Source organism: Oryctolagus cuniculus, chromosome 10 (genome assembly GCF_051225735.1).
Source record: "Oryctolagus cuniculus isolate XC-2025 breed Fujian yellow rabbit chromosome 10, ASM5122573v1, whole genome shotgun sequence".
NCBI lineage: Eukaryota > Metazoa > Chordata > Mammalia > Lagomorpha > Leporidae > Oryctolagus > Oryctolagus cuniculus.
The window spans coordinates 65,046,460-65,064,714 of NC_142876.1; the positions used below are offsets into that span (position 1 = coordinate 65,046,460).

Consider the following 18,255-nt stretch of genomic DNA (forward strand, 5'->3'; position numbering starts at 1 on the left):
GCGCCATATTGTGGGAGAGCAGATGCATAGAATAAGTCCTAATTCGAGTAACAGTCTAGTCCGGATTGCTCCCCACACCTAGTGAGCCACGGCGCCGGCCAGATCTATTCCTTTGTTTTCCTGTTTTAGACAGCATGTGTCAGACATAGCTGGGACTTTCTTTGATGTTCATAATCTTGAAACAGAGACTAACCTTTCACATACACTACCGAGTTCAATCTTCCCCTTTTCTCTGGGACGTAGGTATAATAAAAGAATGCTTCAGGAAGTGCTTAGAATAATGGAATTTAACATATATTGTTTTATTGCAAGAAAATTTGAAATCCATGCATAATTTTTCCAAATACGCATTTTCTATGAACTTTTGAAGACCTCTTGGTGTACATGGATTTCAAACATTTTTTTGGCACCAAAGTAAATTTTACCATTTAATTCCATTTTCCATGTCCTTTCTGGAGTACCCTCATATTTTCAAGATTTATTTATTTAAAGGGGAGAGTCACACACACACACACACACACACACAGTTGGAAGGAGGGAGGAAGAGAGACAGAGAGAGAGAGAGAGAGAAAGACTGAAAACTTCCATCTGCTGGTTTGTTCCTCAAATGACCTCTGGGGCTGGGGCTGGGCCAGACCAAAGCCAGGAGCCCGGAGCTCTATCCAGGGGCTCCCACATAGGTGGCAGGGACCTAGGTATTTGGGCCTACGTCTGCTACTTTTCCAGGCACATTAGCGGGGAGTTGGATTGGAAGCAGAACAGCTGAGACTCAAACTAACGCTCTGATATGAGATGATGACATTGCAGGAGGCTGCTTAGCTTGCTGAACCACACCAGCCCCAGGATTCTTATATGCTAAAGGGCATAAATCTTCAGGGATTTTTCTATGGTCAAAACTGCCCCCTGAAAATACTGTAGAGAATATTGGGATTGAAGATCAGCATCTTGTTTCTCTGTAAGTTTTTTTTTTTTTTTTTTTTTTGACAGGCAGAGTGGATAGTGAGAGAGAGAGACAGAGAGAAAGGTCTTCCTTTTGCTGTTGGTTCACCCTCCAATGGCTGCCAAAGCTGGCGCACTGCGGCCGGCGCACCACGCTGATCCGAAGGGAGGAGCCAGGTACTTATCCTGGTCTCCCATGGGGTGCAGGGCCCAAGCACTTGGGCCATCCTCCTCCACTGCACTCCCTGGCCACAGCAGAGAGCTGCCCTGGAAGAGGGGCAACCGGGAAAGAATCCGGCGCCCTGACCGGGACTAGAACCTGGGGTGCCGGCGCCACTAGGTGGATTAGGCTATTGAGCCGCGGCTCCGGCCTTCTCTGTAAGTTCTGTACAGCCACTTTCTGTCCCTCTTGACATGGAAATAGATGACTCTCTCATTTGAGCAGAGAATGAAATAGGTGGCTTGGACGTGGGGCTCATGTTTTATGAAGATGTAGACCTTTCGACGTGAGAATTATACTTAGCCTGATGAGATGTCACCCTAGGAAAAGCGTGGAGGATGAAGGGCGAGGATCAGTTGTATGAGGTGGGGAGCACTGGTTCATTTTTCTCGTTTCTCAGTTCCAACTCATCTGGGGCTTATCCTTCTTAGCCTCGTGGATGAAATGAATGGTTCCATTATCCTGTACCTTCGAAAACATGCAAATTCATTGTCTTCATTAATATGAAGACAACATATCTTCCTTGGTAGTATATATGCATGGTGGAGTATTACTCAGCCATAAACAGAATGAAGTCCTGACATTTGCAACCAAATAGATGGAATCGGAGGTCTTTTTGCTAAGAAAAATAAACCAGACTTAGAAAGGGAAATACCACATATTTGCTTTCCTATATGGAAGTTAATATGCAGAGAGAGCGTATAAACTGTGCGTCATATTACTTGGCATATAGATATATAAATTTTGTCTGCTGAATTATGCCATCTACATAATTTCTTTCCTCACTTGATGATCATTCTCATGAATCCTGTTATGTGATTTTAATGTCCCATTGTCAATAAAAATAATATCTATGCGTTTAGTATCTACATATGAAGTGAACATGGAAAAATGTTAAAAAAATTTAAATTCTAAAACAAGTAAAATTTTAAAAATAAAAAAAATTTCATTTAAAATGCAGAGAGAGAGAGAGAGAGATCTTGCATCTACTGTTTCATATCATAAATGCTAGCAACAGCTGGGACTGGGCCAGGCCAAAGCCAGGAACCAGGAAGTCAATTTGGATCTTCCACAAGAGTGGTGAGGACCAAGTGCCATCACTTGATGCCTCCCCAGATGCACATTAACAGGGTGCTGGAATTGGGAATGGATCTGAACCCAGGCACTCTAACATAGGCCGCTGGTGTTGCAAGCAGTGCTTAATCATTGCAGATCCCCATCCCATGTATCTTCTTTTTCTACAGTGAACAAAGCAGGTATAACTGACAGGTTCAGAACTTCCTGTGTCCCAGGTCTTTGGTCCCAATTAAGTACAGTACAAGTTACCTATTTTTATGGTAGAACAAATTATCTTAATTATAGGAAATTGGAATAATATACTAAGAGGATAGATGAAATTATATTTACTTTTGCCTTATAGATTGATTCTACTCAGTGAATGTACTATGCTAAAAAAAAATGTTCACCGAGAGATGTCCATTTTGTTGAGTTTAGGTTAATAAGCACCCAGTGAAGATAAACAATTGGCGGGCTGCTGAATACTTGGCTGTACTACATATTAGTGAGTTCAGGAGTTTATTTTATCAGCTGTCCCAGATAATGATTTTATGCTAATAAAATCATCAAGAGATGGATTTGTAAATTATACTAAACTGGCAGGAGTGCTACTGGGCATAAAATGAAATTCTGCTTTTTATTAATTTCCTGGGCGTCTCTGACTAGTAACAGAATCGTTTTATACCTAGGATATCTCTTCTTTTTGAGTAGCCCTGCTTAGCAGAAAAATTATAGATCAGGGGTTTCTTAGCATGAAATTAGAGCAATGAATTGGACACTTTGATCCAGCCATGCTATTCTGTTGGTCTCATTCAAAGAGGTATTTATGACTGAAAAGAGTTATTTAGAGAATGATCTCCAAAAGGCATTCTTCATATCCCTTCTGAGAACTACAGTACAATCCATCTATGTATGCAAGAAAATAGTCAAGCCTCGACTTACTTGGATATTTTCTAGAAATACTTTGGAAGGTCACTTATAATAATCTACATATATAGAAGTAGTATAGGTACATAATATATTAATAGACACAGGATGGTTGTGTCTTTTTTCAAAAATTGGTAAGCCCTCTTCTTAAAAATATTTCAAACTACTGATCTAGAGCACTGTTTCTAAAATAGGTCAATGATTAGGTTATTCTGAGACCTTTATTAAAATCTGATTCCTGGGGCTGCTCCCAGAAGGTTCTAGTTAAATAGGCCAGCCCAGAAGAGTGGTTACCAAACATGAGTGAGCATCAAATCACCTTGAGGGTTGTGGGTTTTTTTTTTTTTTGAGATTAATTAATTAATTAATTTGAAAGGCAGAAGATCTGAGAGAGTGAGAGAGGGGAGAGAGAGAGAGAGAATCTTCCACTTTCTCATTTAGCCCCCAAATGGCCAAATGGGCTGGGAAGAGGGCCCATTGGCCAGGGTGGCAGGACCCGAGTACTTGGACTATCATTGCTGCCTTTCCAAGTGCGTTTACAGGCAGCTGGATTAGAAGGGGACCAGCCAGGAGTCTAGTAAGGGATGCCGGCATCGCAATCACGTAGCAGGCTGAGCCACGAAACCGGCCCCACTTTGAGGGTTACTGAGTCCCGCCCCTAGTAGTTCTGATTGAGGAGCACTGGGGGAGGGGAGATCTGCATTTCTAATGAGTTTCCAGGAGATGCAGCTGGTCCAGGATCCACACTGAGAATCATCACTCCAGGGTGGCACCTGGGACACAAGTGATGCCAGAGCTCAGGCAAAGTGGCAGAGATGAAGAGGGAGAGAGGAAGTGGGGAGGGAAGGGGGAACTCTTCTGTCTACTGGTTCACACTGCAAATGGCCACAATGGCTGGGGCCTAGGCTAAAAGCTGGAGCCTGGGATTCCATACGGATCTCTCATGTGGGTAGCAGTGGCCTACGTACTTGGGCCGTCCTCTGCTGCCTTTCCAGGCCATTAGCTGGGAGTTGGATCAGAAACTGAGTAGCCAGGGCTCCAGCTGACTCCCTAATACAGGATGCTGGCGTGTGATGGGCAGCTTAACCCCCTGTGCTGCAATGCTGAACCCAAACAACTAGTTTTTACACTACGGTTTTCAGTGTTGTGGGGCCGAGGATAAGAGCACCAGTGCTATATTCAGATAGATTCAAATTAACATGGGGAATTCATGTAAGTGGTTTAATTAAATACAGTTGCAGCTCTATGAGGTACTTATTTGTATGTGGAAAAGCTGGGACCATCCAGTCCCTCGTTATTTGGCACATCTCTACGATATTTAGGAATAGAAATTGCACCATTACCCATTTTAAAAACAGGTTTTAAGATCAATAGGAAGAATACGTGGGTGTTCATTGCAATTCAGCCTTTTTAAAAATTAGGAATTGACAGATTGATAGGAAATGAAGTATGTGGTAAATGAAGTAAACCCTAGAAGCTTTAAGGACAAGACAACTCGTTTTCTTAGTATTACATAAAATATATCCATTGGCAAATAGCATTTTTTTTACAATAGAGCATAAGATTAGCCATTTAAATGCCTGTGCAATGTGTAAAAGCTTCTGCTAGATTAAATTATGTGGAAGAGCATTTCTATAATGCTTAGTGTCTGATCCACTAAACATCACTGGCGCATTCGAAGTTTAGCAGGCATTATATACGTTTATTGTTTGGCAGGCAATTAAATGAAGATGTCTCTCTGATTTATAAGAAGGAAGCAAGGCTCTGCCACGTTGGTTTAGGTTAATTTTTTTTAAGTTTTTAACTCTTAAAATAATTCTGTGGTAGCTCACTTTCATTTTTTATTTATTTGAAAGAGTGATAGGGGGTGGTGGCAGGGGGAGGGAGAAGAGGGAGAGAAAGAAGTGGGAAGAAAGAGAGAGAGAAGAAAGAGATCTCGCATCCTGCTGCTTCACTCCTCAGATGGCTGTAACAGGTGGGGTTGGGCCAGGTCAAAGTCAGGAGCCTGGAACTCCATTCTGGTCTTCCACCTGGGTGGCAGGGGTCCAAGCTCTTGTGTCATCTGCTGCTGCTTTCCAGGACGCAGTAACAGGGATCCCACTTGGAAGCAGAGCATCTGAGACTGGAACATGTGTTCTGAGCTGGGCTGCTGGTGTTGCAGGCATCGGATTAACCCACTGTGCTACCACGCCAGCCCATCTGTTTATCTTTTGAATTGCATAGCTTGTAACCTTTTATTTCATACAGTTGTCAAATTTGAAATAAATAAGTAGGGCCACCCAAGGTTTCATGTATTTTAGGGAAATAGAACATATCACATTTTTGGGAGGTACTTGAGCACTGCTTTTTGATCTGTGTTCTCTGTAGAGAGACCCATTTAAGTACGTTATGCATTTGATAAAGGATGCCTTAAATGGGGTCATTCTGTAATTAGAACAAATGAGAATAATGTCCCAGAAAACTCCTCAAGGAGTATTACAGTCTTTTTAGAAAATCACTTTAAGAGGCTATAATTATAATAGAGGAATGATGGGGAGAGGGTTCTTAGTCAATTTGGCCCTGGAAGTAGAACAATTCCAAAAGTCTTGTAACTTTGTGACATGAACGCCTGGTCGTCCTCCACGGGGTTCTAAAGAACAACACTTTGAGAAACTGATTTGTAGGGCAGCTCACATCAATGTCAGTGTGCAGGTATTGTACCTTGTATGCACAGGCTTCAACGAGCATGCCCTTGGGATGCAAGCCTCAATCCTACTCCTGGTCCCACCCTGAAATCCTAGACACTAGACTACTTTGAGCTGCCCTTTGTGAAGACAGGAATGGGTGGGTCAGGATTCAGCCAGGAGACAGAAGCAGTAATTTGAGTAGGAAAAAATGTATTACAAAGAGTAAGTAACTGGGGATTGGAATATGAGAGACTGTGAGCACAAACTAAGGACAGCTCTGAAGAATGGTGGGACTGCAGATAGAGTCCTACCTCTGTATCCATAGGGGATTGGCTCTAGGACACCGCATGACCACCCAAATCTGTGGATACTCAAGTCTCTGACAAAAAAAGGTGGAGTGTTTGCATAATGTATGTACATCTTCCTGTATACTTTAAATTATCTCAATTATTTATCATTCCTGATACAATGTGAATGCTATGGAAATAGTTGTGACACTGTACTGTGCAGAGCATAATGACAAGGAAGAATGTCCTATATGGGTTCAGTGCAGGTGCAGCCTGTTCATTCTGGAGATTTTTTGATCTGTGGTTGGTCGAACCCATGGGTACAGAACCCTCAGATGTAGAGGGTGGATTGCATAGGGAGAAGCCACTTCCCCAAGCAGAGACAGAGCACCAAGGAGGAGAGCCATGCAGGGCAGGGCTGTGGTCCTGGTCCAGTGGACAGCAGGGGAGGCCCCTTGGGGCTCTACCTATGGATGGTGTGAGGGAGAGCATGCAAGCAGGCACTGTCCAGGGGAGGATTTCCAGGGAAGCCCTTCCTGCTGAGCCTGGGGCCGGGGGCGGTGTCCAGGGATAGCCAGGCTTTGGGAACACCCTGCCTTGGTTGCTGCTGAGTACTTGGGAGCTCACCCTGTCCACCCCTTCTCCCTCCTGTAGGGTCTCTGCACCCTCTGCTGACAAGGTTTTTGCCCAGTGGGACAAGACACAGTAACTAAAGGGCCAGAACACATTTTCACAGAGTAAATAGTAAGTGGATTCAGAGCCGAGAGACATAATACCTGGTTAACTGGTAATGGATTTGGAGGGTTGCTGCTATAATTTTTAAGACAAATGAGATAAGTACATTTTTGCATTAAAATTTTTTTATTAATATAAAGAGGATAAATTTCATGTATTTCATAGGTACAATTCTTTTTTTTTAAAAAAAAGATTTATTTGAAAATCAGAGATACACACAGAGAGGGAAAGACAGAGATCTTCCATCTGTTGGTTCACTCCCCAGATGGTCACAACAGCCTGTGCTGGGCCATGCCAAAGCCAGGAGCCAGGAGCTTTATCCAGGTCTCCTATATGGATTCAGGGACATCTTCTGCTGCTTTCCCAGGCTATTAGCAGGAAGCTGGATCAGTGGTGGAGCATCTGGAATACAAACCAGTGCCCATATGGGATCACAGGAGGCTGCTTTACCTGCTGTGCCCAATGCTAGCCCCTCATAGATGAAAATCTAAGATAACCATACTTACCTCCCTGCCTGTCGCTCTCCTTCAGTATCCTTCCTTCATTCCTTTCTTTTTTTTTCTTCAGCTTTTGAAAAACATATTTCAATCCGCTCCATAATCACAGGCTTAATGCACCACAAATCATAACATTCAAGAAGTAAAATATAGAAAGACCACGGTTCCCCATGATTATAAATAAGGGCTGAAAACCACAATCAAATCATAAGATGTCTGTTTCATTCCTGTACATTTTTTGTATTCTATATTAATTGCCACATATCAGAGAGAACATATGATATTTGTCTTTTGGGGACTGGCTTATTTCACTAAGCAGGATGGTTAGTGTAACAGGTGGGCGGGTCAGATAGATCGAGATAAAAGTCCTATACTGGTTATGAGGAGTAAATGAAATGATGACTATGTATTGCTCCAGGCAGAATGCGACTGGCCACATCATCCAGGTTCAGGAAATGCTAGGTGTTGATATCGGAGAATTTTCTAGACCACAGGTAGCTCTCTGAGTAGCTAAATAGTGCTCTCACCCAGTACTGCTCATTAATAACTTTAGTCTAAATAGATGGCTGCCCATAAGGGCTCTCATTCCAGAACCTCAGAGACCACAGGTGGCAGCCTGTGCAGGGCCCTTAAGTCAATCTACAGCTGCCTTTTACAAAATCAAATAGAAAAATACTCATTTAGCTTAGTAGGGATAAAGTTGCTTCCCAAAATGTGCATATATGTATGCTGAGTCAAGACATCATGACTGTAGGTTGCAGTCTGAAAGAAATGTTCAAATACGATTTTCAATGGGCAGCTCAAGTCCTTGCCTGTTTGTCTGCTTTGTCTTTCTCCGGGCCTGGAACTTGAGTGGGAGGTGGCAGTTCACGTGAGGGCTCTTCCAAGGTTTCTGCCTGGGTAACAGTGGGTCATCTTGGCCTTCCTAGCTTATACCTTAATGATTCCATGCTATTTCCAATCAACTGAGTCATTCTCTGCTATTCCAAAGAAAGCAGAAAGATCAATCCCACTAATAGGCAAAGGATACTATTTTATTTTCATGCATCACCAGTGACCTTTCTAGACCAATAGCCTTGCTCTCTAATTATTGCTAGAAAAAAAAGAGTTAGAGGACCAGCATCTGTGGAGACTTCATTAACGTCTAACTGCTTACAGTTTTCAAGCACAATAAAAATGACCATGTTCAGTGATGTGGTCACTTTTTGCAGTTGGTTCAGTTTGGGGCTCTCCAGGACAGGACTGGGTGTGTGTGAGGGATGTATTCAGGTTGTGTTCATTGTTGATGTGTAAGTGACATTGTGCTCCTTTAACTACTTTCCAGTCAAAATGATTGCAGCCTGATTCTGCCTCGAAATGTGGGGGAATTCATTACCTATTACTTTAAAAACATTTGCTGGGTGTTACCATGTACCAGCTCTAGGGAATACTAAGGTAACCAAGGTACAGTTGCAACAGAATTCCTACCCTGCCAGTGGGCCTGTCGTTGAACTCTGCAGTTTTTATGAAAAAATACCTGGGGTGTTTGACCCTGGACCCCTTATACTTCTGTGCTATGCAAAAGTACTTTGAAAGCCAAATGCTCTCTGTGATTGGTTATTTCAGTTCTGATGTTGTTTGTTGCTGCTGCTGCTGCTGCTGCTTTTTTTTAAGCTCAGTGAACCACCTTTGCTGTTCTGGGAGTCCCACATCTGCTGGATGAAGGCCAGGGACTGATCTGAAGATCAATGTGCAGGGGATCTGTTCTAGGGCAATAGTCAATTCGTAGGCTCTCCCATTTTTCAGTGGCTTCATGCTCCCATATGGGCCCAGAAAGAACCTCATCTTACTTTTTATGTTTCCTTTCAAATGATAACAGCAGCTTTGTGTGATGGGAAAATTCTATCCTCACATGAGCATCGTGTTAGTCTTTGGGTTTCACTCTCAGGCTCACATGCTTTTGCGTTTATGGTTGGTTCCGTCTCAACGCCAAAGTCGGCTTGTGAAGCAGGCTGATCTCAGCAGCCTGGAGTTGTTCTGTGCGCGGCTGCCACCACTTCTCTCTGTTTACGTCTGCGCTCCGGACTTGACTTTCATCACGGTGCTGTCTGTCAGCATTGATGGTTATTTCTCTCTTTGCAGTATCATCTGTGCTACTGCTGTTTGGGCTTATTTTCAACAGCTCTGAAGCCATTCTCCACATCAAAATTAGGGTTTGCACCCGAGGAAACATTTTCTAACAAATGTATTGCATAGTCTTTCCAGCATTTCTTGGAGAGCTGTGAGAATTATGTGCTTTAAGCAAATCCACTTTGTTGCCAAACTTGTTAAAAACTCAGAGAGAGAAAGAGAAATGACCGATTATTGTCAAGGTGAAACATGGAGCCAGTGCTGTACCTTTTATAATGAGTTTGCTCTTCCCAGTGGAATGGTTAGCGCTGTTAAAAATGTTACAGGCATGAGTGTCAGGGGCCACAGATGTCATCCTCATGCCCGCAGCTAACACAAGAAAGCTATGGATCAGAGTTGAATTCCTTGACTATAACCCATTCAAGGTGGTGGTTTTTTTTTTGTTTGTTTGTTTTTTTTTTTTTTTTTTTTTTTGTCAGTGACTTGGAGTGCTTGCTTGAGACCAGAAGTGTTTTTAGATTTGGGATTATTTTTAGGTTTTAGAATGTGTGAGCATATATGTGTGTGGGGGGGTGTCGCTCCCCCTCTTCGTGGAGGAGCGACACTAAACCCTGCCTAGGCTTCATATCCGAGTCACGGCACCATTATGTCGCTCCCCCTCTTCGTGGAGGAACGACACAGGACCCTGCGCTGTTCTTTTGTCTGCTCGGCCCTCCCCGGGTTTGCTGCTGGTTCTTCCCGGGTTGGCTACCGACCCTTCCACCTCCGTGGAAGGGCGGTTCCCCCTGCCACATTCCCCACTTCCGCAGGGGAGCGGCACACCGCCGGCCGGCTCTCTCGGGGGCTGCACAGGTGTTCCTTCAGATAGATGTTCCCCTTAGATGTTCCTGGTGCATGTTGTCTCTCTCCTCCTTTATAGTCCTCTTCCACCAATCCCAACTCGGCTGCCCACACGCCGAGTACGCTGCTCTCCTCCAATCAGGAGCAGGATCAGCTCCTGGAGGTCATCACGTAGCTGCGTAGAAGCTGTTTTCTCCTCTCCCAGCGCCATATTGTGGGAGAGCAGATGCATAGAATAAGTCTTAATTCCAGTAACTTAGTCTAGTCCGAGTTGCTCCCAGTTGCTCCCCACGGCGGGGAGGGGGGGGGGTAGGTGGAGGGGTGTGTGTTTACAGAAAGAGAGAAATGTATAGAGAGATTTTGAGGACGAAACCCAAGGCTGAACATGAGATTCATTTGTGTTTTCATATGTCCCTTATTCACATAGTCTGAAGAAGGCAATTTTATATAATCTTTTATATAAGATTTATAGTGTGCCTGCATTTTGATTGCAGCCCATCATATGGTGTTAGTGGTGGAATTTTCCTCTTGTGGCATCTTGTCGGTGCTCAGAAAGTTTCTTATTTAGGAGCTTTTGGGATTAGGGGTGCTCACTCTGTAACATGAATCTTGATGGCTCGAGGACTCTGAGTGAGAGGATCAAGATTTCAAGAGTGAGGCACTGGAAGTGACCTGCTGAGATTTTGTAGGGACAAATGGGCAGTTGCGAATTTGCCTCATTTCAAAGGGGAGACTGCACGCTCACAGCAGCTCCCAGGGAACCGGAAGCCCTCCTGACTGTTAGCAGGGAAGGAGCTGTTTGAATTCTACTGGTGCTATTCTTTAGGACGAGTGTTCTAGAGCAGCTGCCAGGGGAGGCAAAGTCTGGAAAGCTTGGCAGAGGGGGAACTGAGAGGAGCAAGGCATGTTTTGCCTGGAGAAATGAAGACTTGTAATGTGACAGCTCTTTACAACTAACCAGCTTTTCCTTTCAGAGCTGAGCTTTCTTTTATACATTCCTTAGAGGAGAGCTAAGATCGACAGGTACAATTCAAGAAGCAGAGTTCGGACTTTTTTTTCTTGACAGAGAGAGAAAGAGAGTGAGTGGGAGCCAGCACTCCTGTCTGCTGGTTCACTCCCCATATACAACAGCCAGGGCTAAGCTAGGCTGAAGCAGGGAGGTGGCGGCCCAATCTGGGTCTCCCACAGAGGTTAGTGGGAACATGGTCACTGTTGTCATCACCACTGCCTCTCATGGTCTACACCAGCAGGAATCAGGAGGCAGAGGTGGGATTCAAACCCAGGGACTGGATGCCTTAACCACTAGGCCAAATATCTACCCGAGGACCTTTTGGAGGGGCATTTTCTTTGTGGTAGGGAGGCTCTACAGCATACTGAGTGCTTCACGTGTCTGAGGCTGGCTGATCGGGAAGATGCAGAGTTGACTTAAGCATTTGGATGGGAAGTTGGATCAGGTGAACTCAGTCCCCCTTACCCCCACCCCCGAGGTTGTACAGTGACCACTTATCTTCTTACCACCAGGACACACATCATAGGCGTAATGTAGTCAGTCTTCAATTCATGCTTTTCTTGACCAGAACCCTTACCATCAGTGGCAATCAATTATAATGGATATTTTGAATTAATGTAAGTAATAGCAGTATTGAAAAGATAGAAATTTCGTAATGATTAATATGATCATATAATCACTCATTTTCCCTGTATGAAGTGTCAGGGAAAGGGTCTGATACTGTCAGAACTCGAATACCAGGAAGTGTTTAGCTGAGTATGAGGCAGGACCTGTACTCCTCAATGTGCGGACTGCTCTTGGTGCTGAAACCGCCGATTTGCTCTGCATACACTGCATTTTCTAGCATTTTCTTGCTCCTTTAAATAGTTTCATTTGTAATACCAAAATTAAGCAGATATTTACCATGTTACTTTTGAATTTAATTTTGCTTTTAAAACTTGTTTGAACTATCAGTGAACTTCCAATCTCTTTAAATTTTAAGACTTCAAATCTCCAAAGTAATAAACGGAAACCTATTTCTGTTAGATTTAGACTTCTTCTATGAAAAATATTTTGCGAGCTATGTCCGTGGGTTTCCTGCATCTCATCTTCTACCATTTTGCCAGATTTGTGGTGAAAGCATTTCTCTCTTAATTTTGTTGAGACAAGTTATGTTTTTTTCCTATTGAATACATATTGAGCCCTACGGGCAGTTCTGTTAAAAGTTTAGAATGCAGTATCTCAACATGGGAAGTGAGATACACAGCAGACTCATAGAATGGCAGATGTCCTAAACAGCACTCTGGCCTCAGAATCAGCCCTAAAGGCATTCGGATCTGGCTGAAAAGCCCATGAGAGTATTTCAGGCATGGAAAGCCAAGACACTCTGGAAAAAAAAACAAAACAAAACAAAACCTAAATGAAAGATCTCTGTGAATGAGATCCCAGTGGAAAGAACAGGTCTTCAAAGAAGGAGGTACCTTTCTCTAAAGGTATGACTATGACCTTTCTCTAAAGGTATGACTATGACCTCGTCTAAATAAGATAAGAGTCGGAGAACTCAAAAGGCTTCCATAGCCAAGACACTCTGGCAAAAAGATCTCTGTGAGTGAGATCCCAGTGGAAAGAACAGGTCTTCAAAGAGGGAGGTGCCTTTCTCTGAAGGGAGGAGAGAACCTCCACTTTGACTATGACCGTGTCTAAACAAGATAAGAGTCGGAGAACTCAAGGGGCTTCCATAGCCTTGGAAACTCATAACTGGTTCATAGGGAGATTACTGATGCCATAAACAGGAGTGTCAATTTGTAAAGTCAACAACAGGAGTCACTGTGCACTTACTCCTCATGTAGGATCTCTGTCCTTAATGTGCTGTACATTGAGATTTAATACTATAACGAGTACTCAAACAGTATTTTTCACTTTGTGTTTCTATGTGGGTGCAAACTGTTGAAATCTTTACTTAATGTATACTAAACTGATCTTCTGTATATATAGAAAATTGAAAATGAATCATGATATGAATGGAAGGGGAGAGAGAGTGGGAAAGGGGAGGGTTGCAGGTGGGAGGGAAGTCATGGGGAGGGGGGAGCCAATGTAGTCCATAAGCTGTACTTCGGAAATCTATATTCATTAAATAAAAGTTAAAAAAAATAGAATGCAGGATCTGTTTTCCAGATTCCTTTACATCTGAAAAGCATGGATTTTATGCTTCCTTAGGTTTGACTTTTGATTGGCTTTTACCAATGTTAGATTTCTTTTGGAGAGCAATGGAGTATGGCGGTTTGGATGAGACATGATTACTACTCAGTAACATATAGCAAGGGCACAAGAAGAGGAAGAGCCTCAGTTTTTAGGCGAAAAGGTCAAATCAAAATGAGTTTGACATCAGACCGTAGTATGGTTTCCTGCTATCATAATGGTTTATTCCAGAGGTTTCATGTTGTTTACCTTACTTTTATTTCTTTTACGTTAGGTGGTTGCCTCTTTGATGAGCCGTACAGCACCTGTGGATACAGTCAAGCTGAAGATGATGACTTCAACTGGGAGCAGGTGAACACCTTGACCAAACCAACTTCTGATCCGTGGATGCCATCAGGTTTGCTTTTAGTTTTAAGTTTTCTGTTTAAAATAAAGGATGCACAAGAGTTTTAATCATAGTAAATGTTCGCTGGATAGTGGTTGAATGAATGCAGGCATTGGTCCTTGTGACGGTCAGACTGATTAGCTGTGCGAATGGTACATCACCAGTACCAATTACAAGAGTTTTAACTTTGTATCAACCTTCCAAGTCTAATTAAAGTTTTCTTCTTTATCTAAGTGTACACCTTAGCTAGATGAATGAGGAATCACCAGTTGATTCTTCTCCAGGCAGCAGATAAAGGGAAATAGATGGATCTATCTTCTGGCAAGTGTATCGAATGGATTCAGCTGTAGATGAGGAATCTAAGTAACTGAAGTTTCATCTGTCATTGCGGAACTTGGAGGCGACTTAACTTTTGTCAGTAACTGAGACTCACTTGGCTCCTAGAAAGCCTAGGAGGATGCCTGGTGATACTGAAAACATTTTGAAGATAAAATGGTGCTGGAGAAATGCACATATTTTCTTCACTATTGATGTGCTCAGTAAATTTTCTAACGGATGAGAGAGATTTGTTCCACTGAACACCAGGGCAAACTCTACTTCCTGTTTGGAAGGAGGGGTAGGCTGGTGGCGACTGTGGCACTCTATTCAGGTGGGAGCTTGATCACGGTCCTAGACCCCTTGTCAGGCTGTGACGTCACGTCAGACAGCCCTCTCCAACTTTAGAGGCACAGAATCATAATGTACTTGGGGTGATGGCTGTGTTCCGTTTAGCATTCAGTCTGTGAAAGATATTCCCATTTGCATTTCAGATAAAATGCAACTTTTGTTATTTTTAGCAAATACAGAGTTTTTCCCTCATGTACATGCAGCAGCAGTTTTAGTTAGTAAATCATCTTGTCGACACAGCCTTTCAACATGGAACAGAGGTCAGTGCTGTCGTGACGAAGCTCGAGGGGTTGCAGTGCCCACCACGTTCCTGCCCTTCTCTTCCCGCACCGAGGTGAACTCCTTATAACTTCAGAGAGGGGAGCACTCAGCCGTTTAGTGCCAGGGTTTGTCAGATTTCAAAACCTTCCTACCTCTTGGTAATTTTCCTCCAGCTCACACTCTGCTTTCCTCTGTGTGTGTGTGTGTGTGTGTGTGTGTTGTGTGAGTAAGTGCTTTCAAATGTGACTGCCTTGGAATCTGGGGTGCACGTTCACTGCTTGTCCAGATTCTTGCTCTCGTTCTTGCTGGTGAGGGAGCCAAGGAGGAGGAGCACAGTGGTGCTCCTTCTGCTGAGCTGACCTCTCTTGCATACCCTGAAGGCCTTTTGGTCTTAGCACTCTCTCGCAGTTGTCCAGCCTGTGTCCAGAGAAGGACGGCCACGTCCAGGGACAGCTAAGGCTGTGGGACCGGGAGGTGGACGGCCGGAGAGGGGGTGGAAACATATGACTTGGTCACAGCTGATTTCTCTGATGAGTGCACCCACACTTGCTTGGTTTGTTGTCTTCTCATTTGATGAGAGATTTGTAATTTTCCATATTAGGTAGTTGATGTCAGTACTACGATCTTACATGAAGCCTGACTTGAAAAAATTAACTTAGCTAAAGAAGTTCCACTATTGTAGAACCTTTTCTAGCCAAGATAATACCCCTACCCCATAAAAGAGGCCAAAGGAATCTTTTCTGCTCACCATCTTGTTGTTTGTTTATTTTTTTTATCTTTTATTTTGACAGGTAGACTTATAGACAGTGAGAGAAAGAGACAGAGAGAAAGGTCTTCCTTCTGTTGGTTCTCCCCCCAAATGGCCGCCACGGCTGGTGCTGTGCTGATCCAAAGCCAGGAGCCAGGTGCTTATTCCTGGTCTCCCATGCGGGTGCAGGGGCCAAGCACTTGGGGCCATCCTCCACTGCCCTCCTGGGCCACAGCAGAGAGCTGGACTGGAAGAGGATCAACCGAGACTAGAATCGGAGCCCATATGCGATGCCGGCGCCGCAGGCGGAGGATTAACCAAGTGAGCCATGGTGCCGGCCTATTGTTGTTTATTTTTTATATTTTTATTTATTTATTGAGACACACACAGACACACACAGACACACACACACACAGAACTGCATCTGGAGCTTCATTCCCCAAATATCCACAACAGCTAGAACTGGGCCAGGCCCAAGCCAGGAGCCTAGAACTTAATCTAGGTCTCCCATGTGTTTGACAGGCTCAACTACCTGAGCCATCACCACTGCTTCCCAGTGTGTGCATTAGCAGGAAACTGGATTCCGGAGCAGGGCCAGGACTCAAACCCAAGTACACCAATATGGGGTGCAGGAGTCCCAGTTGCTAGGCCAAACATCTGCCCCCCATTTTTTACCTTTTGATGTTGTATACTACCTTCTCAGACTGTTTTAAAGTTCACTTTTAAAATATAGGAAGCCTAGAGTCCTAACAGAGGCCATTGAAAATGATAGTGAAGAATGAAATTCCAGGTGCATCCTACAATAGTCAGATAATTGGAGGAACAAAGGGGAAAGTGAAAACTAATGGCCTTTGACAGTTCTTGTGCACTGAGGAAGTTGGGGCATTTAAATGTTCTGCTTTAGTTCATTCTATTTCTGTTGACTAATAGAATTCTTGGTGAATCTCTCAGGCCTGTGTATCTTAAGATCTCTGAATATTACATCTTTAAATGCTTTTGTCAAGTCCATCTGATTAGTGATCATTATGAAAGGTGTGCCCTAGGGATCCTTACTTCCGAACCAGGGGACAGCTCATTGTTTGGGTGTGGTTTGAGTTGTCAGCATGTGAGTGACAAGAAATTTCTGCACCCCTTTGTTGAAGTTTATGTGCATGGGTACAGATGAGATTTCTGAAAATTCATAGTTCCATGTGATAATTTTTCTGCCATAATATAGAATCATAAATGCTGATATTTCTTTTTGTATCATTCATTTTAAAAGTTTGTAGAAGATGCACAGATTTTTTTTTTTAAAGAGTGTTCTTCCATATGCTGGTTCATTCCCAAAATGTCCACAATAGTCAAGGCTGGGCCAGGATCCCCAATTCCATGCAAATCTGTAATGTGGGTGGGAAGAACCCAAGCACTTAGACCCCCATCTGCTGCTCTCACAGGTTCATTGACAGGAGACTCAGTTGGAGGTGCCAGGACTCTAACCAGCACTCAGATATCCGATGTGGGACGCAGGCACCTCAAATGGCAGCTTAGCTTGCTGTGCCACAATGTCCACCCCTTGTATTCATTACCACATTTTAGTCTGGAAAATGTTTTGTGAATCCTAGAGTATGCTAAACATGATGTTAATTACTGAGAGAGCTAAAGGATTATAAGAAATCATTCCTTCTTTCTATGAATTCTTTTTGTGAAAAAAAGTTACAAAGATAACATTAGGGAGCAATAAAAACTGTATATACCTCCTTCTTTGATGGCCTGTTCTTTCCACTGGGATCTCACTCGCAGAGATCTTTCATTTATTTTATTTATTTATTATTATTATTATTTTTTTTTTTTTTGCCAGAGTGTCTTGGCTTTCCATGCCTATAATACTCTCATGGGCTCTTCAGACAGATCCGAATGCCTTAAGGGCTGATTCTGAGGCCAGAGTGCTGTTTAGGACAACTGCCTTTCTATGAGTCTGCTGTGTATCCCGCTTCCCATGTTGGATTGTTCTCTCCCTTTTTAATTCTATCAGTTAGTATTAGCAGACACTAGCCTTGTTTATGTGATTCCTTTGACTCTTAGACCTATCAGTGTGATCAATTGTGAACAGAAATTGATCACTTGGACTAGGGAGATGGCATTGGTACATGCCACCTTGATGGGATTGAATTGGAATCCCCAGGCACGTTTCTAACTCCACCATTTGGGGCAAGTCAGCTTGAGCTTGTTCCAAATTGTACATCTTCTCCCTCTCTTATTCCCACTCTTATATTTAACACTTTTCAGTTAAATTAAAACACCTAAGAATAATTGCGTGTTAAAAAACAGAGTTCAACCAATAGTATTAAGTAGAACAAAAAATATTAAAAGGGATAAAGTATTTAGTTGTACATCAACAGTCAGGACAAGGGCTGATCAAGTCATTGTTTCTCATAGTGTCTATTTCACTACAGGTTTCCTTTTTGGTGCTTGGTTAGTTGTCACCTATTAGGGACATTGTCTAAATAAGATTGGAGTCGGCAAACTCAAAAGGCTTCCATAGCCTTGGCAACTCTTGACAAGAGCCTAGGGAGATTACTGACGCCATAAACAAGAGTGTCAATTTGTTAAGTCAACAACAGGAGTCACTGTGCACTTACTTCTCATGTAGGATCTCTGTCCTTAATGTGTTGTTCAATGTGAATTAATGCTATAACTAGTACTCAAACAGTATTTTACACTTTATGTTTCTGTGTGGGTGCAAACTGTTGAAA

At 43.2% G+C, this 18,255-nt stretch overlaps 1 protein-coding gene across 13 annotated transcripts in view; it reads left to right on the forward strand.

Annotated features, from left to right (window-relative positions):
* Positions 1 to 18,255, forward strand: part of PTPRM (protein tyrosine phosphatase receptor type M) — an 884,286-nt gene that overhangs the window by 198,246 nt on the left and 667,785 nt on the right. For all 13 annotated transcript variants that reach the window (XM_089305325.1, XM_089305326.1, XM_089305318.1 and 10 more), the window contains one exon: positions 13,738 to 13,860. In XM_089305325.1, coding sequence (XP_089161451.1) covers positions 13,738 to 13,860 — 123 coding nt within the window. The remainder of the gene's footprint in view (positions 1 to 13,737; positions 13,861 to 18,255) is intronic.